This window comes from Elgaria multicarinata, chromosome 11 (genome assembly GCF_023053635.1).
Source record: "Elgaria multicarinata webbii isolate HBS135686 ecotype San Diego chromosome 11, rElgMul1.1.pri, whole genome shotgun sequence".
NCBI classification, from domain to species: Eukaryota; Metazoa; Chordata; class Lepidosauria; order Squamata; family Anguidae; genus Elgaria; species Elgaria multicarinata.
Window position 1 is genome coordinate 11,806,720 of NC_086181.1, and position 23,713 is coordinate 11,830,432.

Below are 23,713 nucleotides of genomic sequence, written 5' to 3' on the forward strand. Positions count from 1 at the left end.
TTGAGCTTTAATAGCTAGAAAGGATGTTTCTGCACCCTGGCCAGGAGCTGGAGGCAAATGGGGAACTTCAGCTCCCACGTAGCTCCGTGCTGCAGGGAGAAAAACACAAAGGCAGGGACGGAGGGAGGGCCTGGGCCTCTGTGAGTCGAGCCCTCTCTTGGAGCGGGCGGCCATATTGGCAGGAGGGATGGTGGTGGAGGTGGTGGCAAATGCTCTGAGGCAGCGATGGAGGAGGAAAAGAAGCAGCCCTAGGAAAAGCTGGGTTTTAAAATGTGGGGGAAGGAAGGAAGGAGGTGGGCTTCCTCTGTGGACAGAGATGACGGGGAAACTCTGATTGGAAAGAGATAAAAGCCCAAACTACACCCCATGTCCAGGTGTGGGGCAGGATAGACATGGCTTCTCTCTTTTTTTATTAAAAGTCGGTCAACCCAGGGATATTATAAGGAAGACATCCTTGTCTGCCCACCACAACCAAGGCCCAGGGAAGGAAATAGAGGGAAAGGCAGGTACCAATCTTTCACAGGGGTCCAGGCTGCGGCTGGCAGCATCCAGCAGGGCACTGTATTCGAGCTCCTCACAAAGGCGCTGCAGCGTGTTGAGGGGCTCGTTCAGCTGAACCGGCATGGAGACTTTGGAGAGATCCTTGCCGATGTTGTTGCGAAGAATGTTCCAGACGCTGACATCGCTGGCGTGGACGTGAGAGGCCGGGAGGCAGTTCCGCCGGATGATCCCAGGCCCCGGCCCAGGGAGGTACAAGGGAAGAGGCACCGGCAGGCCGAGGCTCCTCTCGGAGGGCTCCCCGACACAGTGCATAGGCACTGGGCCTGTTGGGAGGTACACAAGCAGCTATTGTCAGGTTGGAAAGAGTTCCAAAGCTGGCTTGGAGAATGGAAGCCAGAAATCTGCCTCCTCCATCCAGGAATGTCTGACACTTCTTCTGTCCAATTTGCCCAGGGCATGGATGTAGGAGGGTTTTTATAGATTCTGTGCTGGAAAAAGCCCAGTTCTGCCCATTTACACACAATTTCTTCTAGAACATACAAAGAAGCCTCCTGAACCAGGTCAAGAGCGCATCACTCTAGCGTTGAGCTTCCAACAGAGGCCAATCATCTGCATGTAGGAAGCTCACAGGATGACCAAGAAGGACCGGCCCTCTTCCATTATTGGTCCCTAGCATTCTGACATGCAGAGGTATACTGCCTCTGAACATGGAGGTGCCACTTAGTTCAGGTGTGGGAAGCCTGTGGCCCTCCAGATGATGTTGGACTACCACTTCCATCAACCCTGACATTGGACATGCTGGCTGTTACTGATGGGAGTCCAACAACATCTGGAGGGCCATGGGTTTCCTACCCCCAATTTAGTGGCTAATAACCAGAGATAGACTCCATTCTCCAAGCATTTGTCCAATAATGTCTAAAGCAAGGGTGCCCATCCTTTTTGTACCCGTGGGCACATTTGGGAATTTGAGAAACTGCTGTGGAGACCACCTCTGTCCCCTGCAGAGACAGACAGACATCTGCCCATTTCCTGGATCACGTACCTTTGTGGCAACGCCCAGGGCCACCTGCCAGGTCCAATGTTTCCTCCGAGATGCTGTTCGTTACCTCGCTGATGCAGGACTCGTCATCTGTGGCCTGGAGGAGCAACAGGAGGTTACACAGGCCAAGGGAAGTGCTGGTTTGCCAGGGAAGAGGGAAGGTGGGGGGAAGGGAGGTGGCTGTATCAGTGCCCAGGGATCCTGAGGCAGGACCAGGGCCTAGGATTTAGGCAAGTGCATGGAAGCCAATTCATCCTTCCGGTGTGGGAGAGATGGAGCGAGTTGGATTCCCCATGGACCCGTTCTGCAAAAAGCCCCCTGGTTTGTTATTAAAAGTAACAGTGCCAGGGTGGAGCAGATCCCATCCTGGCCACTGCAATAGCATCAATTTAGTCAATGCAACTTCCATTCCCCCTCCCAATCCAGCCCTTAAGGAAAAGGACAAAGGGCTGGGAAGCCCTTGAGCCCTGTCTTACAGAGAAAACGGAGTTGCGGGAGAATGATGCCCGCAAATTTGTCCCCCAGAAAAATGACTGGACATGAAAGCTAGAGGGTTAGTGGCAAACGGAGACTGCTCCTGCGTGAGGTCAGATGGAAGAAGCGGGGAGACAGAGAAACAACAAAGATTTCACAGGATCATGGAGACAGCGATGGCTGTAATGTGGAGGTATTTTTGGAGGTAAGAAAGGGGAAGCTACGTCTCCAAATAAAAGGACTGGCAAGAAAGAATAAGCCCTTCCTATTCTTAGGTGCCTTTGAGACTCATAGGAAGAGCCGCTTGCCCCAGGGAATTGTGGGAACTGCTATAGTGGTGTCTCAGTATCTCTCAATTTGAAGCAGGCACCGAGAGGTATGTCCTAAAGGGAAACGTCGGTGGGGCAGAGAGAGAAGAAAAGACCTAAGCTAACATCAGAAAGGTGTGAATCCTGCTAAGTTTCCAATTGTAACAGGAAGCCAAAGAGTGAGACATTTGGGGGGGGGGGAGATTTGTAAGGTTGTATATGGGGAACGGGGGAAAGGCCATTGGGGGATTTGGGGAGGGAAGGAGAGCAGCTGCTAAGCAGGGGGGAGTGGCGTTACTGCTGGCTAATTCACGAAGGATGTGAGAGAGAAAAAGAAGAAATCATAAATAGAAGAGATGATGGAATTATGTTTGAAAAATAAGTAGCACCATTACATGGACATGGAACACGCAACACGTTTCTTACGCTTTAACTCTGGATTAAATATAACCTATTTACCATTCTGATTGCTTATTAAAGCAACTGTGCAAGTGTAGCATAACTGGGTTGTACCTACATATTTTATAAAATATAAGAGCGCAGTTGTGCCTTAGCGTGCACTTGGTGGTCATTTCTCCAGCCATTCAGCAGGTAGAGCTACGGTTCACTCAGAACCCAGCCATGCTATTGCCCTGAGCTGATCTTGAGCAACTGCAGCTGGGCACACTTCAAAGAAATTTAATAAGAACAACACAAATTATGCATCTTTTCAACTTGCAAAATAGGTATTCGACTGAGACAACTTCTCTCTCAAAAACACATGGAAATTAATCTCCGCCTGTGAAGATTCTGCCATTCATCAGCCATGTTTCCAGCCGTCGATGGGACCTGCCACAAATACTGGGTTTCACCCACTTGCTCTGAATAAAATCGGCATTGGGTTTATTTATAATGTCACGTTTCTAGAATTATGCTCGAAGAGGGTCACAACGTGATCCACAACCGGGGAGGGGGGTGTAGTGCTAAATTGTAACATGCAGATGCTCATCATGGTGGTCACCACGGTCACATCCCCAAGGAGAGTCCAAAAATTTAGGCAGTTGTGTTGATCTATACCAACAAGCTTGTTCTCATTTCCATCGGGAGCAGGTCTTTGTAAAAGCTCCAACCAGCATGGCTGGCTGGGGCATGCTGGGAGTTGTAGGACCTTCTTCTGTTTAAACAGGCATAGGACTGTGCCCTTAATTGCCGTTCAAGACCAAGCTGCCCCAAATAATTTGCATTACAACAGGGGTAGCACACAACAATGTATTGTTGCTGGGGAAATCCCTTCCATGACCCCACACTACAGCTACTGTGAGGACTGCAGTTATGCTCAGAGGGAACAGGGAATCCCGAGGGGGGTGGCAGATGACGTCACGGTCCCTGCTAATCAGAAAGTCCCAGGGCTTCGGCCCTGAAAGGCCTGGTTCCACTACAGCACTCCCCACAACAGAAGTGTCTCTCCCAACAGAGGATGGAAGCACACAAGTACTGGGCAAGGGACCTCCCCAAAAGACAGGGCCCCTTCATGACCACGTCCACTAACCTCATTCTCAGACGAACTGGCCGACAGGAAAACCTCACAGGCATCAAAGAACTCCGTGTGCGAATCAGAGAGAGAGACGATGCTGCGATTCGACAACTGCTGCTCCTGACCCTTAACCAGCAGAGCATCCGGCTGCCGGACAAAGAAAGAAAACATTTGCTGAGAGATCAGATACATCACCGCCATCATGGTTCCTTAAAAAGAACAAAGAGATATTGAACGCCTCAGTAAAAGCATCGGGCAGCCGATCCTGCCATTTTCTTTGAAGTGCTTTAGAATTCGTTGGAAAACAAGCTGGCGCACTGAGGTGCATTTAATGACACTTTGCTTCACTGACAAGCGCTTTGCTTAAATCTGGGTCAGGAGCAAAGCTGATGATGGGTGCTCAGAAGCATCAGCCCGAAAGCATCAGCCCTGCCCTGTTTGTCCTCAGCATCCAATACTGAAGCTATGCTGCCTCTGGACATGAAGCTTCCATTTGGCTGTCATTGCAAGGGCGGTGGATAAACTAACCTTGCATGAATTGGTTCTCTCTCTCTCTTTTGCCACCCTCTCTTTCCTCTCTGCCAACCCTTTTTCTTTCCCTTTCTCTCTCTGCCAATCCTTTTCTCTCCCTTTCTTTCTACCAATGCTTTCTCTTTCTTTTGCCACTTTCTCTTTTCTCTCTGCCAAACCGCTTCTCGCCCTTTCTCTTTCTGCCAACCCCTTCTCCTTCTCTCTCTCTCTCTCTCCTTCACAGAATCATAGAATAGCAGTGTTGGAAGGGGCCTACAAGGCCATCGAGTCCAACCCCCTGCTCAATGCAGGAATCCACCCTAAAGCATCCCCGACAGATGCTTGTCCAGCTGCCTCTTGAAGGCCTCTACTGTGGGAGAGCCCACCACCTCCCTAGGTAACTGATTCCATTGTCGCACTGCTCTAACAGTCAGGACGTTTTTCCTGATGTCCAGCCGGAATCTGGCTTCCTTTAACTTGAGCCCGTTATTCCGTGTCCTGCACTCTGGGAGGATCGAGAAGAGATCCTGGCCCTCCTCTGTGTGACAACCTTTTAAGTATTTGAAGAGTGCTATCATGTCTCCCCTCAATCTTTCAGCCACCCTCTCTTCTTTCTCTTCCTCCCCATCCAGCAGGTTGCTGGCAGAGGGACAGATTGCTCTTGCCAGAAGTCTGAACTGATCACTTGCAGAGGGCTCCTCTGCCCCCGCCCGCCCTTTCCATTGCCCTGTTTGCCTTGGCTCCCCCCACTCTTTCCCCATAGAACCCCTTCCTTCTCTTCCTCTGGCTCCCCACCCTGCCCCACATGAAGTTCGGCAAAGGAGCTGGTTGCCCACCCCTGCAGTAAAGGTTAGGATCTCTGTGCTTTCTTTTCACAAGGACTGCAAATCTTATTTTTCTGGCTATTTAGTTTGATGCTGGATTTTCTTGAGTTGGGGTAATGTAGTGGTTAAGAGACTGAGCTATGAATCAGGAAGTCCTTGGATTGAACCTTTGAACAAGATTACTAGGTGGCCTCTCTCTCTCTCTCTCTCTCTCTCTCTCTCCCTCCCTCCCCTCCCCCAGCCCCCACGTACAATATGGAAGATGACAACACTGACCTTACAGGGCTGCTGTAAGGATTACAACTAGACTGTGCCCATGAAGCACTTTGAACACTTTCAAGTGCTATACCAATGTTAAGCATCATTATCGAATTTTTAAAATTATCCCTTGAAAACTGCTTTGAGCAACTGGGAAAGTGGCAAATAATTTTTTATATAAATAAATAAATAAATAACCGCACTGTGTCCTGCAGGGTGAAATGAACTCCAAACTCCATTTCCCCCGCTCTGTCCTAAAAGAATGGCTCACCTCGTCAGGGTTGAATGAGGCAAAAGAGTCCAGAGTGGTGTCTGAGGAGATGGAAAGAGAATGGAAGCGGCGCATACATTCAGGATTGTCCAGTGTCTGCAGAGAAGCCTGGAGTGGGCGAGAAGGTAGGTACTTGAGACAGTGACAGGATGTAGATGAGGATACAGCTCAATGGCTACTAGTTATGATGGCTATATATTACTTCCAGTATCATAGAATCGTAGAGGTGGAAAGGGCCTATAAGGCCATTGAGTCCAACCCCCTGCTCATTGTAGGAATCCACCTTAAAGCATACCTGACAGATGACTGTCCAGCTGCCTCTTGAATGCCTCTAGTGTGGGAGAGCCCACAACCTCCCTAGGTCATTGATTCTATTGTCGTACTGCTCTAACAATCAGGAAGTTTTTCCTGATGTTCAGCCGGAATCTGACTTCCTGTAACCTGAGCCCATTATTCCGTGTCCTGCACTCTGGGAGGATCGAGAAGACATCAGAGGCACTGTGCCTCTGTGCACCAGTTATTGGCAAACAAGAGTGAGAGGATGCTAAATTGCGTTCATGTCCGGCTTGTGGGCGTCGCAGAGGCATCTTGCTGGACACTGTGGGAACAGAATGCTGGACTAGACAGGCCTTTGGTCTGATTCAGCAGGGCTTTCCTTACATTCATAAGTGACAGTTTAGAGCAGCCTTCCTCAACCTGGGGCACTCCAGATGTGTTGGACTGCATCTCCCAGAATGCCCCAGCCAGCAGAGCTGGCTGGGGCATTCTGGGAGTTGTAGTCCAACACATCTGGAGCGCCCCAGGTTGAGGAAGGCTGGTTTAGAGCTTCGTAGATTACAACCGGACGATGCTGAGTTTCCAAAATGTGAGGTACCAGAGCTCAGGACAACCAGACAGACATATTCTTTGACGGAGAATGTTGAATTCAATCAGTCAGACATGTAAGTGGCCTGATTGAATTTACATTGTTCCAATAATAGCGCATTCTGCTGATGCTCCAGGAGCCTCTTGTTCTTTTATATTAGCCCCTACACTGCAAGGCTCCTGACACCGAAAAACAAACGTTTCTACACCAAGCCTTGAAACCAGCCATCATCAACTCTGCCAGAGGGCAGCGGCCCCTTACCCCAGGTGCCACCATTCCGATGCCACCCCCACGGCCACCCTGTGCAGAAGGTGTGGAGGAACGCTGCAGATCCAGGCTCCGTTGCAGTTCCTGGAGTCGGTCTCGCTCTGCAGTCAGCACGGCCAGCACGCTGCTGAGGGACCCGTGAACTGGCAAACGGGAGACACGTGCAAAAGATACATTCCATGATTCTAGGGAATTTGATATCAGGCAAGGACTCCAGAGCCCTTCAAATATATGTTTCTTTTTAGTGAAAGAAACCCAAGTGTCTAGCCCTCAAGGCTGCTATGTTTGATGTATGCAATGCCCAACAAAATCTCAAGGAGTGGAGAGAAGTGTGCCTCTATGTGCATGCAAGAGAGAAAGAGAGAGAGAGGACTTGGGGTTAGGACTTTGATTTCCCACACACTCCCCTTATTCTGCAATGTATGCAGGTTACAAAGTTCAGCTTTCCTTGGAATAAAATCTGGGTTACTAAGTCATAAAATAGTGATTTAACCTAGACAACAGTAGACATGGCTCTGGAAATGGGGAACATTAAAAAAAAAAACCAACCAACCAGAAACAGAGGTCCATAAAACAATCTTTCATTCTAATCTCTCTCTCTCTCTCTCTCTCTTTCCGCTTGCCCAAGATGGAAATCAGGGTTTCCAGCTCTGCCCACAGCAAAAACAAATACTAGTAAGAGGGAGAGTCATCTCTGGGTGTTGCAGATATAATCGCCGGCCACAAGCTCACCTTTCTGAGCCAAGATCCAAAAACTTCTCTGCAGCTGGCTGTATTCCGGAGGGACGCTAAAGAGGGCCTGGTTCTGACAGGATTCCAAATATCTCGAGAGGTTGGGTACAGAACCGTGCAGGCGCCCCACCTACAAAGAGTGAGACACCTGGGTTTAGACACCCAACAGAACAGCTTCCCCATCACAGCTTGACTTCCTCCGCATTCCTTAAAGTGGCACTGTGTGCTGAACACCACGACAACACAACGCACTCTCCCCTCCTACCCCAAATCAGAAGCAAGGTCACCAGACCCGAACCAGCTCACCCTGCCGATGGTGTCATCCTTCGCAAAACTCTGCGTGCACCAGATTCGGGTGGATCTCTTCCCCTTTCTGGGTCTCTCTGCACTTGCTGAGGTCTGTGAAGCCAAGAAAGAATCTCCTACTAGAGCTACCATCAGAGGCTTATTTCGAGTCAGAGTGCAGAGCCCTGCACCTTCACAAGAATTCCCTGATTCGGCAGTTGTTATAGGAGTGGTACATAATCATGCAAATCATCAGCCCTGAGGGCTGGAGCAATGTGAGAGCAATCACAGAGCCAGTGGTAATGATGCTCCGATCATGCATAAATCAGCCATCTTTGCGCCAAGGGAACGCTGTCCCACCACCATGTACGTACCTGGCTATTGGAGATGAGGGGGGCAGAGGGGATGCGGTGGAGAGACTCCAAACTCTGCAGCATCCGGTTCAGCTCCTGAAGCTTTCCCTGACATTCTGAGAGTTCTGCGGGGAAAGGAAACCAAAACGTTATCGAGAGCGGTGGGGAAATTGGGCATTTGAGTGGGTGATTGTCAGCAGCTAAACACAACAGGAACAGACTAGGAAGTCACAAGGCGGGACTTCCTGTTTGGTAAGGACATCAAGCGTCGGGCCGCTCTGCGTTTGGAAGAGAACACAAACTACATTGAGGAACCACAGTAGAGCAGTGGGTAGACAACCTGATGCCCTCCAGATGTTTTGGACTACAGCCCTACAAGCCCCACTTAGCCTGATTGTGGGAGCTGTAGTTCAAACCATCTGGAAGGCACCAGGTTGCCTACCAATGATGTAGAGGAATGGGACAGATGGATGAAGTTGGTTTGCAAACTGTACTGACCAGACTCCCCACAGGCCTGTTCTTTGATCGAACTCAACATGGCCTGAGGAGAGAGGGTAGAAAATGAATCCTTCCCACCACCCTGTTGATCAGAACTTATGGACAGTCAAGCCCACACATAATGAGAGGTACAGAATCAAGTCAGGAACCATGGTCCAAACCCTTAATCAGAGCCCACCCACCCCGGTTCTTACATCTAAAGCAGGGGATGTTGAACCTCAGGCCCAGGGGCCAAATTCAGCCCAACTGGGGGTCCCCCAATGGCCACGCCCATTCCCTTGGCCACACCCCATTCCCCAACCAATCGGTGGCTTCCTGGCTTTCTGTAGTTTTCCCCATTGTAAAACTTTGTATGGCTGTCCTAAGTAGGGTGACCATATGAAAAGGAGGACAGGGCTCCTGTATCTTTAACAGTAATGTAGAAAAGGGAATTGCAGCAGGTGTCAATTGAAGTGGGTGAAATTCCCTCTTCATCACAACATTTAAAGCTACACTAGCTATAGTAGAGTGGCCAGATACAAAAGAGGGCAGGGTTTCTGCAGCTTTAACTGTGTTGATGAAGAGAGAATTTCACCCTCTTCAATTGACACCTGCTGAAAATTCCTTTTCTACATTACAGTTAAAGATACAGGAGCCCTGTCCTCCTTTTCATATGGTCACCCTACCTAAGGCGCTTAGTTACTGGCAGTAAGAGGTAAAGAATGCTGGCATTTCTAGTATTTGGGGCCCTGCCCACTACTGCCTTGGTTTTCGCCCATGGCTGGGATGCTTCTCCAACACTGAATTTGGCCTTAGGCTCTAAAAACTGGACCCGGGTTGTAAAGGGTCCTGTTTCTCCCCTCTGCACCCCCACCCCCGGCCTACAACTCCTACATCCCACCTCTGGCCTGGTGACTGTCTCCAGCCAGGGAAGAGAGGATGCCTTCATATCGAAAGGGGTGAGGCCTGCCCTATCACTTGATAAAAGAACAGAGGGAATAATGGGAGTAGGAAAGGGTTAACTGGCAGCAGCCGGTGCAAAGATCATAAAGTGACTGTGATCCAGGAAGAGCGCTGGCAGGCAAGCAGGTTTGGAAGAGAGGACAGGAGGGGGAGCTGGTTTCATTCTAGGAAAGTGAGAAGAAGATGCCATCTCACCTGCTGAGCACCTATCCAGGCCTTTGCTGTCGCTGAGCCAGGAATTCACCTTGTCTCGAGGACTGGCCAGTGAAGACAAGGCAGGGGCACTTTCCGACATCAGAATGCGGTGCCGCGAGCTGCAGGCCTGCAAGTATGAGGCAAGAGGGTGTAGGGAAAAAATGGAAGCTAGGAGCAAAGGATTCTGGGACTTCAGTCCCCTTTGCAGGCAATCAAAAGGGGTCCCCAACCTTTTGAGGCCGATGGGCACATTTGGAAATCTCAGGAAACTACTGGAGTGCGGCCCCCAAGGGCTTCTTCAAAATGGAATTTGGCCCTCGAGTTGAAGGAAGTTCTGCACCTCTGGTTTAGGGGAAGAGAACCCAGCAGGGACTCTGGTGCACACAAGGTTCATCATCACACGTGATGGTGATGGTGACGTTGATGATGATTTCATTTCTATACCGCCGAACAGCTGAAGCTCTCTGGGCGGTTCTCAAAGGAGACATAAGACCTTTGGAATAGTTATACATTCCTTAATGGGACATGCAATTCCACTTCGAAATTCTCATAAGGAGCCACGAACACAGCTTTCCTGCCGCATGCCATCTAACCACAGTTTCTCATGTAGCACCAGGATGGTCCCTAACTCACCTGTGCAGGATGGGAGCCTCTCCCGACGTGGCTGCTGGTCTGGTACTGTCTTTGGGATGTCTCTGCTTGGCGGTGTGAGCACAGCTTGGCCACCCAATTGTTGAAGAGCTCCTGGGATTTGATCTAGAATGGATGAAGCGTGGAGAGGAGACACCAAAACATTAGCAGCACAAAAAAGGGGTGGGGGAAACAGGGCTGGCCCAAGACATGTTGCAGCTTGGGATGGAGCACTGAGTGGCAGCCCCTCCCCAAGTCAAGGTGCACAGTACTCAAGGCCAACCATGTTATTTTGGGCCCAGAGGCAGAAAATCCCACACGTGCCGCCCCCTTTCCCTGGCATAATAGATTAAATATCTAGCCATTGCTGCTCTTTCATGACACTCTGAATCAGTGGCCTGTGATGGCTGCCTCACTCTGCCTGATGGTGGAGCTGGTTCTGCCAAGTGGGGGAATGAGACCCCCAAACTCAGTAGAAGTTTGAAAACAGAATGAATTTTTCTGCCCTCTGCTGGGCAGGTTCTCAAGCATTTCTAGGCTTGCCACCAAGAGTAGGCAGGGTTTTGAACTCATAGCTTTAAAAACTTGGGGATGAATTTATTTCCCAGCAACAGTGATCTGATATGGGCTGTCAACAGAAGTTCCATGAGTGCATCTACAGATTTTGGGAATCGCCGTCTTAATAATTGAGACAGCAAGTTGCTAGTCCTTATGGCTGCAGATTATGGCCTAGTATCAGCAGCTTGCCTCAGGCTAACTGATGAGTTAGCATTTGAACTCAGGTCTCCAATGACCTTTCCCCATCTTCCATTCCTTCTTCCTTCTCCCATTTTAGGCCGTCTGTTTCATCCCATCCTGTCCCCAACCTGGGTGAGGTGCCTCTTTTGCACCCGCTACCTTAAGATGATAAATATTCTCCTCAGTGTCCAGGTCCACACGCTGGGCCTTCTTGTTGACTGACATGACTGACGAACGGACATCAATGGAACCATGCAGCTTCCCTTTCAGGACCTGGGAGGGAGGAGCCACAGACAGAGTTACGCTGGGGAAATGAATGCTGCCCCTCCCTTTTAGCTCTGGCCTATTAATCAGTGCTTCTCGGTGATCTCCATTGCCCCCCTTTGACCACTCAAACTGGTGATCTCTGAGAACCCTACTACATTGAAATCCAGGTATTCCAAAAAAAAAAAACCCTCCCCTCCGGGTGGACTCACATCTTGGCGTGTTGTGGCGTATTTCAGGATTCCATCTTCCAAAACGAAATAACGCTTTAAGAAAGAGCGAGAGGAGAAAAGGAAGAAGTCAGAAAAGGAGAGGCCACCAGTGAGGGAGGAAGCAGCAGCCAGGCACCTCTCCATCGTGCCTGGGTCCAGCTCCAGCTGAGAGCCCCCTTCCCTCCTGCTACCAACTGTCTCTGCAGAGGCCACCAGTGAAGGAGGAAGCGGCAGCCAGGCACCTCTCCACCGTGCCTGGGTCCAGCTCCAGCTGAGAGCCCCCTCCCTCCTGCTACCAACTGTCTCTGCAGAGGCCACCAGAGAGGGAGGAAGCAGCAGCCAGGCACCTCTCCACCGTGCCTGGGTCCAGCTCCAGCTGAGAGCCCCCTCCCTCCTGCTACCAACTGTCTCTGCAGAGGCCACCAGAGAGGGAGGAAGCGGCAGCCAGGCACCTCTCCACCGTGCCTGGGTCCAGCTCCAGCTGAGAGCCCCCTTCCCTCCTGCTACCAACTGTTTCTGCAGAGGCCACCAGTGAGGGAGGAAGCAGCAGCCAGGCACCTCTCCACCGTGCCTGGGTCCAGCTCCAGCTGAGAGCCCCCTCCCTCCTGCTACCAACTGTAACTGCTGAACTTTCCAACTAAGATTGTAGTGCCTGAGTTTGCTTTCCTTTTCCCCCTCCTCCTCCTCCCTCCCAATCCCCTTTCCTTTTGTGTCATGTCTTTTAGATTGTAAGCCTGTGGGCAGGGACTGTCAAGAAATACTTTTGTAAGCCGCCGTGAGAGCCTTTTTTGGCTGAATGGCGGCATAAAAATCCTTAAATAAATAAATAAATAAATAAAAAGTCACAAATAACCAAGAATAACTGGCCCGTCTGAATTAATTCAAGCAAGCGGGATGTTGGATGCCTTTTCTTCAAAGACCCTTAAAAAGTTGGCTGGTCAAATCTCAGAACTGCTTGCTACCATGAACCCCGGCGTAACCCTAAAAGGTGGGAGAAGAACTTCTAAAAGAGCCTAAAGGAGTTGGACTCCAACTCCCAGCATGCCCCAGCCAACCATCTCTCACCTTGTGCCAGCCCTTGAGGGGCCATTTTCGCTTCTTAAGCAGGTAGCCCTCCTGCCTCTCTGGCTCCTGGATGACCCCACTTTGGAGCCGCAGCTCATCCACCACCTCCCAGCTTTCTGAACCCTAAAAACAAATGATCAAACAGAAAGACAAAAACGTTGGAAAGAACGGTAGGAGTTTTTCCACCCAAAGAGAAAGCTTTGTGCTAGGGATGTCGCAGATGTCTATTTCTGGAAATATATTTTAAAAAATGGAAAAAGGTTCCCAGATTTCAGGAAAAAGCCATGGCTTGGCTTGCCGCGGAACCCCAACAAGCCCCGAAAGAGCTGGATTTCCCAGCAACAGACATCCCTCGTTGTGGCTCAAAAGGACCAATTAAAAGACGTACCCAGGAGTTAATGCCTAAACTGGCCTCTCCCAACCTGCTGCTCTTCAGATGTTTGGGGCTACAACTCCCACCACCCCTGATTGTTGGCCATGCCAGCTGGGGATGATGGGAGCTGTAGTCCATAGCATCTGGAGGACACCTGCTTGGGCAAGACTGGTCTGAACAGAAAGGTGCTTTATACCGCAACAGCCTCTGATCAGGAAGGCTCTCCCACCCAAACTCAGGATGGCCACTTCCACATTGCCAAAACAGAGGAAAGGCATCATTAAAAAAAGAAAAGAAAAAGAGAGCACGCCACTTTGCATAACATTTGCATATTCTATAGTATATGTGTAGCTGCAAAGTTAGAAATAATGGCTAGATTTAAATAGAAATACAAGACATTTCCCAATAGTGGGGGAGGCTGTGACAGGTGACTTGTGTGGCTGGCTTAGTCTGCTGTCCAGATGCTAACCGCTGAGGGGCACCTTCATGGCCTCTGCTCACCTGTCTTATGGTTCAAAAACACCTTCATAGAGAGGACTGTCCTCCAACGGCTCTTCAAATAGAGGACTGTCCTCTGTAAAGCAGAACACCTGGCCATCCTACAGGGAAGTTTGGGGACTGGGGACTCAGTGGGCAGAAATCATACCTGCCGAACAATGCTGTGCCTGGACGATACGGTGCTGTTGGACCGGGAGGGGGGCGGTGCCCTTTTAGGAGAAGATAGATCTTTCTCATGACTACCCATTCCTGGGGAGACCGTCTCTCCCGCCAACGTCCCCTCTGGATGGCAAGGAAGCCTCAGAGATACACCTTTGGGTCAGGAGCTTGCCTTCGCGTCCACAGCATCACATTCAGAGGCCTGGCTGCAAGGAGAAGAAACACAGGCAGAATGGATGACTAGCTGGTAGCCAACAGCCTCATTAATTTAGCACAATGAAAGGCTAAACCATTACATGCAATTTCTGCCCAAGATTTAGAAACCAGAGTGTGCAGAGGGCTAGATGGAGCTTGGAGGGGACGGTTGGTGGTGGTGGTGGTAGGCAGAGAGAAAAATCACAATGCCATCACTACGATAGATTTCCCCAATGGATGCCTGGGTGGCATCTCTTCTACAGGCCTGCCACCACCAGACCCAGCTCTACAGTTTGCTCTAATTTTTAAATATATTTATTATATTTAATTATATCCCACCTTTCGATCAGAAAAATTGCATTCAAGGTGGCTTACAGAACCAATTAAAATTGATTAAAGCACTGCATTAAAATGCAATAAAAACATAACAATTTCCCCCCAAAATATGATTTAAAACATCCCCCAACCCACCAGGTTAAAGGACTTCTTAAATAAAGCTGTGCTTGCCTGCCAGCGGAAGGACATCTGAGAGGGAACAAGCCTAGCCTCCCTTGGGAGGGAGTTCCATAGCCTGGGAGCAGCCACTGAAAAGGCCCTCTTTCAGCTCATCGCCAAACGCACCTCGGAAGGTGGCAGTCTTGAAAGAAGGGCCACTCCAGAAGATCCTAGGAACTGGGCAGGCTTGTATGGGAGAAGGCGGCCTTTCAGGTGGCCTGGCCACAAAGCCATATAGAGCTTTAAAGGTCATAACCAACACTTTGAATTCTGCACAGAAGCAGACCGGTAGCAAGAGAGGCTTCTGTAACAAGGGAGTCACATGCTCCCTGTAACCAGCCCAGGCCAACAGTCTGGCCATACCATTCTGTACTGACTGAAGTTTCTGGAAAGTTTTTGAAAGCATCCCCACCTGGAGTGTGTAACAGTAGTCCAAACAGAACGTAACTAAGGCATGTGGGACCGTGGCCAGATCAGATGTATCTAGGAACGGGTGCAGCTGGCTGGCGCACTAGCCTCAGTGGTGCAAATGCACTCCTGGCCACCGCTGAGACCGGGGCATCCAGGTTCAGGGCTGCATCCAAGAGTACACGCAACTGCGAGCCTGAGTCTTCAGGGGGAGTGTAATCCATTCAGCACAGGTAGAATCCCTGTTCCTTGGTCTGCCTTTTGACTGACCAGGAGCACATCTGTCTTGTCCGGATTAAGCTTCAATTTGTTTGCCCTCTTCCAGTCCATTGCTAAGATCAAGCTCCGATTTAGAACCAGAACAGCTTCCTTGGATTTAGATGGAAAATACAGATAGAGTTGGGTATCATCAGCATACTGATGGCACCGCACCCTAAAACTCCTAACAATCTCTACAAGTGGTTTCATGTATATATTACATAGCATGGGGGATAAAATGGAATAACAGTGCTTCCTAATTCCATCTCAGACAAATGCCCCAGAAGGATACCGTGGTCGATGGCCTTGACAGCTGATGAAAAGTCCAGCAGAACGAACAGGGGCACGTTCCCCCACATCTAGTTCCTGGTATAGATCATCCACCAAGGCAACCAAAGGAGTTTCTGTCCCATAACCAGGCGTGAAGCCGGATTGAAATGGATCTAGATAATCAGTCTCATCCAGAAACTGAGCTGAGAAGCCACCACACACTCAAACCTTGGCCAAGTGTGGAATATTGGAGACCAGCCAAAACCAACACAGTACGGTTCAGGGAGGTTTATTTAAAAACAAAACAAAACAGAAAAGTCTTACCACTGCCTCTTTTAGGCAAGACAGAATCACTACTTGCTGTAAAGAGGCATTTGCCACTGCCTTTATCCCCTCAGCCAGTCTCCTCCCCCCCCCGGCCCCCAATTGCTTTTATGGGCTCCATCACACCAGTGTTTTATTGCACTTTCATCATACCTGGTTTGTGGATTTGCAGCACGGCACTCAGATGATGTTGTGCCTGTCTTGCAGACACCCCACCTCTTCCCCACCCTTTTTCGTGTTTTCCTAGAGTGGGGAAAGTCTGGATTATTTTCCCCAAACGGAATTAAAGCGCCCTTCAGCCCCCGTGTAGTGCCGTCCTCTCGCTATGTCCTTTGTTGGGGATGTGTGCTTTGAAGAGAGAGCTTGCTGACGAAAGGGAAGGGCGGGGCGGTTCTCCTCCTCCAGCCCCGTGTTGGACTTGTGCTGAGTCAGTTGAATGGACTATTACTGCCCCAAACCCACTCTCATTGCCCGCAGAAACGGAGCTCAGCCGATGAAACGTTAAATCGATAAATCGCTAGACAACAAAGCCAGAGCGAGGGGGGAAGGAGCCCACGCCCATCACAATGTTACAGCCAATGAACTGGAGGCAGAAGGAGAAAGGAGGTTTCATCAGTATAGCGCGATACCACAAAACCTACGTGAAAGGGGCCATTAGATAATGAAATGGAGCTAGAAATCGCGGAGACAAACCAAGGGAAAAAAGTAGGTGTGACGGAGCCCTATAAGCCTGGAAGAGCAAGAGTCCAGCAGACGAATGGTAGGCCCCACTTCTCCAAGGATCCCGTCGACATCCTCAGGCTGTACAAAGTGAAAAGTATCCAATGTAACTGGACAAGCAGGAGCCAATGTTACACCCACCAGACTTGCATCCAAATCAGAATGCATATGAACGGTTGTATCCATAAAATGTCACGCCAATTGCTCACAGCAGGCTTCTACCAGTGTCATCTGCTTGTTTGCCTATACTTTTCTAATTGCTGCTGCTGCTTTGGATAAACTGCTTAGCCACACCTATTTTGCATCTACCCTCCCTTGGCAAACAGGTTCTCAATTTGCAGCCTTTCTATCCAGCTGAAAGCCCTGCTGAGTTCAATGTGAGCTAGCATGGAAGGGAGCCTTGAGATTCTTGTTGCTTCTGTGTTTCATGCTGAAACCAGAAGCGGTGGGAAGAAAGGGGATAAGTGTGGTCTGGATTTATGTTTCTGAAATCATACACTGGCTGCCAGAAAGAGGGGAGGGCAGCTGCTAGGGGCGGCAATGGTTGTATTCAGACATAACAATAAACTATGTTTGTTACTGTAACTAGGCTAGGTGAGTTGCAGCAACCCTCTTCCCTCTTCTGGCACAACTGCAAAGGGGGAGATGGGGAGCTTTCTGTTCTGTTTTTGACTAACAACAATTTAATGTTATGTCCAGACAAACTACAGTTTGTCTTAACTGTGACTTACTGAAACAAGCCAACTTCAAACCTTGGTTCATGCAGCTGGCTTGTTTGAATAAACCGTAGATAAAAATTAAGCACAATTTAGCACTTGGATGTGACTGTGCCTAATTGAAAATGATAGTGAGAGCTTCTGATCTCTTTGCAGCCACACTGGAAGAGGGGAGGGAGAGTGTGTGAGCCCAAGTTTTGCTTAGGCTCGTTCTTGTAGTGATAAACCAGTTTGTCATGTCTGATCACAGCCATATAACTTCCTGCCCTCTTCTCAGTCTGTCGTTTTCTCTGTCTCTCTCTTTTGCTCATGGCTTGATTAAATCCAGGCTGAAGATTTAGCTTACATGTGCCTACCACACCTTAGCTATGTGTTTTTTTACTGGGTACTTAAAGACTTATGCCCCAAAAATGAGTATGTCCACATCCAATGCATGTTGCTGATCCCTATTGGCAAGACACCATAAATTCTATGGCATAAAATATAGCCAAACAGGTCTTCCATACAACGAAAGGATGTTAGTTGCCCATTCAAGACCCTCTCACTATAAAACACTTAAATCACAATAAGGAATAGTATATTGTTGCTGGGAAAATTCTTTCTCTCTCTGTCCCCATCCCCCAGCAACTGTGAGGATTGCAGATAAATTCAGAGGAATCAGGGAATTCTGAAGGGGTGGAGGTGGCAGATGATGTCATAGACCCTGCTAATGAAAAAGTATCAGCACTGCGACTCCCTACGCTACCAGCTATGGTGTATTCTGTGGGGTTAAAATCTGGATGACTGGTTACACTATGTTGTCATTTGTACAGCAGATTTGTGAGTCAAAACCCATCTCGGCTCATAGGTTGAATTTGCTGGACTGGGATGAGTTGCAAAGGGATGCGATATTGGGGAACTTGTGTGTGTGCGCCCCCATAGCTACCTCATCCTCCCATATGGCCAGCTGTAATACACAGCTGTCACTCACCCATTTCTCCTTCTGTTGCTATACTGCGCCTTGCCCCAAACCTCCACATTTAGCAAAAAAGAAGATGAAAAAACCCTCAGCAGCAATCTGGAACTGAACAGACGAATTGAGCAAAGTCGATGCAAACGGAGCCCGTTTGCAAACATGTCGTATTGATTTGCATAACTGGGTTTGCATGAAGGAAAAGTAAGAGAGGGAGCTGCTTAGCACAGAATTTCAGGCTTCCTCAATGTTAAAACAGCAAACTCCAGGCATAGGGTGGAGGAAGGGGGTGGGGATGAGTGCTTGCCAACTCCTCCCAGAAAACAAAGCAAACTCCACTTGTAAATTCTGCCCCAACGAAATGCCCTGTTCCAAGGTCAGCGTAACTAAGGCAGCTTTGCAACATTTCCAAACATTTGGAAAGGAGGCAGATTTTTGGCAGAGGGCTTTGCTTCCTGTTCCCACTATGACACCCAAATCCTTTCATTTCCCATACTAGTTGAGGAGCTGCCACTGTATTTTACAAACATTTTCCCCAACCTGTTACCTACCATGCAGATGCATGGAGCTATGGTGATGATCTGAATTACCGCAATGTGCTCCACGTGGGACTGCCTTTGAAAGCAGTCCGGAAACTTCAGCTTGTCCAATATAGGGCAGCAAGATTGTTAATGGGGGTTGGTCGATATGAACATATCATGCTGGTGCTTTGTGATCTGCGCTGGGTTCCAGTCAGTTTCGGGCGGCCGGACCCAATTCAAAGTGCTGGTGGTATTAACTTCCAAAGCCCTACAAGATTTGGGCCAGGTTACCTGAAGGATTATATCCTCCCATATATACCTTCCAAAACCATAAGATCATCTCCAAAAGTGATCCAGGTGCCCCCGCCGAGAGGGCCTTTTCAGTGGTGGCACCCTGGTTGTGGAATGCCCTTCCCAGAGAGACTCACTTAGCCTGTATGTTGTGGTCCTTTCAGCACCAGGTGAAGACCTTATTTTCTGAGGCATTATATAGTTCTTTAAATTTTGTTATTTTTAAATCTGTTATTGTATTTTAAATAGTTACACTGCTGCTGGTTTTTACTGTAGTTTAAAGGTGTTTTTTTTAAAAAAGTTTTATTGTGCCCTGTTTTATGATTTTAATTGTTGTGCACTGCCCAGAAAGCCCTGACTATTGGGTGCTACAGAAATGTAATAAAGAACTAAATATCCCATCATCCCCAGCCAGCAGAGCCATGCTGACTGGGGATGAGGGGGGTTGTAATCCAACACATCTTACCAGCCACCAGGTTGGGGAAGGCTGCCTTACAGTGTCCCTAAATGTAGACACCTTTTGGCTTTTCTCAGCTTCTCTAGGCCGGCCACCTTAGCCTCTGGCATGAAGCACATGGATACACACAACGTTTGTAGACGGGCACACGCATACACTCTACATGGGGTCAGCATCAGCACATGGTATATTCAGACAGCTTGCCAGGACCCAAGTGAGAGGGCCTGCTTTGAGTTGCCCAGCTGCCCACAGGCTGACTTGGTGGCTGGGTTTGGGAAGCCATCCATTCTTTATAATTTCCCACAATGCTCTGGAGCACCTGATGCAGTAGCACTCCAGGGCATTGTGAGAAACACATGAGAGCCTCCACACCTTTGTGGCTTTTTCTATTTTTATTGTGTCATTTTATGCTACCCTTTTATGGACTGGATTTTCTTTGGTGAGATGAACCAAGATTTTATTTGTTCACTATGCAAGTAGGCTGGTGTGAGAAGCCGGGTTGCATGCATTTAAATCAGGGGTGCACAAACTGTGGGCTACATGCAGCTCTCAAGGGCCTTTCTTGCAACCCCAAAGGGGGCCTGATCTCCCCACCACTGCCAAATTTTCCTCCACCAATATCCCATGGCCTGTACTCCATCCCCCACCCCCTGCTCCCCTAGAGATCACCATAGAGATGGCACAAAAGAGCTCAGGAAGTCTGTGTTGCTCAAACAAGGCTCAGCTGAAAAAAGAAGCCCGTTATACTCCTTCCTGCCCAGAAGGCGCCAATTGACAGTCTGGGTGGGCGGAGCCAGGCTGGGGCCTGCACTGAGGAGACTTTCACAGGCTGTTCAGTTCCCGTTTGTGTTGTGGGGCCAGGACTTTTGCGCAAAATGCCCTTTCTCACACTTTCCCCTCACTGGAGTTCCCCCTCAGGAGCTCAAACTCAACCAGAGGAAGCCCCAGGCCACACGCCCTCTCATCTAAGTTATAGTCTCCCCGTGCTGTGATTGGGTGTTGTTAAAATACATCCTATGCTCTGCCATGGCGATAAGCACGGGGTGGCTGTCAACATGGGGACAGCAGCTATTTTATTAGTTCACCCCCTCTCCCACTGAAGTCAATTGGACGGGGAGGTTCTTTGCATCAGGACTTGGGCTAGTGTAAAGTTGCACCGGGGTGGGGGCATGGCTGTGGATTCAAGGGGTATAGGATCAGTGGTATCCTATAGCCCAGTTCAGCCCTTCTGTGGCAGAATAGCTCCATTGGTGAATATGCTCCACCAGTGTATAGGTTTGAGCCCTAAATCTACTTTGTAAAAATTAAACCTTAATTTTTGAACACAGGGCTCTTTCCAGTATTAGTCTTACTTACGATTTTAATTTTTGTAAACCGACCAGAGAGCTTCGGATATTGGGTGGTATAAAAATGCTATAAATAAATAAATACTTAGAATAGACCCATTCAAGTGAATGGGACTTAAGTCAGACTAACATCGGATACAACCCTGTGTTAACATCTTTTAGAATTAATATTATTAGGGTTCATTTCCTTATAATGTTGTTTTTATGGATGACACCTACCCATCACAGAGCACTATTGTTTATTTATTTATTTATTTATTTATTTAAAACAAAGAGCCAGTGTGGTGCAACGGTTAGAGTGTTGGTCTGGGGAGACCTGGGTTTTAGTCTTCACGTGGCCATGAGGCTTATTGAGGTGACTTTGGACCAGTCAGTGACTCTCAGCTTAAGCTACCATACAGTGTTATTGTGAGGACACAGAGAGGAGGAGGAGGATCATCTCCGTGACTTGGGCTCCTTGGAGGAAAAGGCAGGCAATAAATGTAACCAATAACTTAAGTAAATATTTATACCATCATTCAAGCAGTGGATCTACAAGCCAGCTAAAAAATTTTTTTAAAAAAATGCAGCATATGTTTAAAAGCAAAATCAATAAAAATCAATAATATCAAAAAATGCAGCATATGTTTAAAAGCAAAATCAATAAAAACCAATAACTGGAGCAAACAAAGTTCCACTAAATCAGTACATTAATTGTGATTTTCCTCTGTCCTGCTATTGACGCTGCAAATGTACAGCACAATCCCGGAGGAAGTTCTCTTGCACAAGCCCTATTGATATAAAAGGGAACTACACAAGAGCTTGCCTTGCACAGCATAACCTGCTGCTGCATCATCCCTTTAATGTTTCTTTATATATATTATTCGAAATGGACCTGCAAGTAAATTTGAAGTGTGGAGTACCGCTGGTTCAGGATGGACCATTCCATCGCCCCTGCCCAGGTTTTCTGTCTCCCCCACCCCAACAGCCAGCCATTATTTTGTTCCCACAGAACACACTCAGACCTGATTGGGATGTTTGAGGGCTTTTCCCTTGCCCTTAGGACTTTTATCCCCTAAAGATTCTTTGTACTTCTGCCAACCGTGGGGTTTTCCCAAGCCGGCTGACACTTCCGCTTGTGAGTAGATGCTTCTGCTTTGGCTGCACAACCCACAGCTCTCACCCCTGAACACTGGAAATACAGAGAGTGATTGTAACACAGAAGGTCTTTGAATATGAATGCCTTCCTACAGACAGGTTTTTCAGAATCAGCACATAAAGAACAAGATACTATTGTAAACAGAACTAAGCACCTGTGCTGGGAACACCCTTTTCAGAGGACAGCAGCTTGTAAAGACTTCCAAGCTGCCAACCATCTGTCAATCCCATCCACACACATCAAGTCACCTGCCTCTGGTGTTAAAAATAGGTTTCAGCTTATTATATAGCAGCTTTTCACTTAAAGACAAAGGAAAGTTGAGTGCAATTGTGTGGATACAACAAAGCAACATATTTCTAAAATCTAGAACGTAAGAATGCACTTGTAAGAGTAGTCCAAAGGTTATATATTCATAACTAGATTTACATTCCAACTTTCTTTCAAGAAGCTCAAGATGGTTTATATGGTTCTTCCCTATCCTTTACATTTCATCCTCACAACAACCCTGTGATGTAGGCAAGGCTGAGAGATAATGATTGGCTCAACACCCAATGAGCTTTATGACTAAGTTGGGCTTTGAACCCAGGTTTCCTGGGTCCTAGCCTGCCACTCTAGCTACTGCACCATCTAGTTGCAAGAGCTGAGATGATGGAGATAAGATTCCCTGTTGTCTGTCCTCTACTTATATAAACAGATGCATCCTGCTGCCCCTGGCTGCAGAGGTTCTATTTTTAGCTAATATTGCTGATAGCCTAGGGTGACCATATGGGAAGGAGGACAGGGCTCCTGTATCTTTAACAGTTGCATTGAAAAGGGAATTTCAGCAGGTGGCATTTGTATGCATACAGCACTTGGTGAAATTCCCTCTTCCTGCAGGAGCCCTGCCCTCTTTTGTATCTGGTCCCTCTAGTATAGCTCCTGCAGCTTTAACTATTGAGATGAAGAGGGAATTACACCTGTTGAAATTCCCTTTTCTAGGCCACTGTTAAAGATACAAGAGCCCTGTCCTCCTTTCTATATGGTCACCCTATGATAGCCACTAATAAATTTATCCTCCAAGAATAAGTCTGGTCCTGCATAAAAAGGCAGCTGTGTCAATCATGAGAAGCTCTGTAGGTATTTAGACACCCCCTTAAGACAACATTCCACAACTTCAGCAAACAGGTGGCACCAAAGTGAAATCAGGGGAAGAAGTGAAATCATGAGGATCTTATTAAAGGTTAACAGTCCTGGCTCCTGCACTGCGCACAGCTGCTATGATGATCCTTTGGGTACTCTTTTGCATTTTTCAACTGCAGATCTGAAACACTGTGTTATCAAAACACACATCAACTTTTGCCATAACTAAGTAAATGTCTTTCCCGAGGTTCCAATGTAAATCAGCGGCAGAGGTGGGGATGGAGAAAAAAGAACAGGATTGCTTTTGCTTTCAAGGCCTCAGATTATTAGTTTCATGTTCCAGACATGGAGACAGACATCCCATTTAATCCCAAACATATCCCATTTCACCTCTGGAGCTGTAAACAGGACCCAGAAGTCCTGAGTTTACCAGCCTCTGGTCTCCGATTCTACGCCACAAAAAATGGCCAATGACATTTTAGGTTCTATCAACAAAAGCATAGTTTTCAAGGCTGGAGAAGTTAATAGAATTGCTGTTCTTGGTTACTGGCAAGACTCCATTTAGAATAATAGCACATTCAGTTCTGAGTACCACTGCTCAAGAAAGACATTTGACAATGTTGGAAAGGATTCAGAAGACAACTACAAGCAAGAGAAGGGGTCGAAATGGCAAACTGTATAAAGAAAGGCTGAAAGAACTGGGTGTGCTTAGCCCAGAGAAGAGTTCAT

At 48.2% G+C, this 23,713-nt stretch overlaps 1 protein-coding gene across 2 annotated transcripts in view; it reads right to left on the minus strand.

The window, feature by feature from the left end:
• Positions 1–23,713, minus strand: part of OSBPL7 (oxysterol binding protein like 7) — a 39,436-nt gene that overhangs the window by 13,371 nt on the left and 2,352 nt on the right. The window contains exons 1-15 of one of the 2 annotated variants that reach the window (XM_063138547.1): positions 18,131–18,145; positions 13,764–13,980; positions 12,745–12,867; positions 11,680–11,733; positions 11,363–11,476; positions 10,469–10,591; positions 9,836–9,962; positions 8,222–8,325; positions 7,869–7,961; positions 7,563–7,692; positions 6,825–6,973; positions 5,699–5,806; positions 3,851–3,982; positions 1,544–1,637; positions 511–824 (exon numbers count right to left, since the gene is read on the minus strand). In XM_063138547.1, coding sequence (XP_062994617.1) covers positions 511–824; positions 1,544–1,637; positions 3,851–3,982; positions 5,699–5,806; positions 6,825–6,973; positions 7,563–7,692; positions 7,869–7,961; positions 8,222–8,325; positions 9,836–9,962; positions 10,469–10,591; positions 11,363–11,476; positions 11,680–11,733; positions 12,745–12,867; positions 13,764–13,862 — 1,764 coding nt within the window. In that variant the 5' untranslated portion in view covers positions 13,863–13,980; positions 18,131–18,145. Of the gene's footprint in view, positions 1–510; positions 825–1,543; positions 1,638–3,850; positions 3,983–5,698; positions 5,807–6,824; positions 6,974–7,562; positions 7,693–7,868; positions 7,962–8,221; positions 8,326–9,835; positions 9,963–10,468; positions 10,592–11,362; positions 11,477–11,679; positions 11,734–12,744; positions 12,868–13,763; positions 13,981–18,130; positions 18,146–23,713 lie in introns of those variants that run through there. The other variant, XM_063138546.1, reaches the window with a different exon arrangement.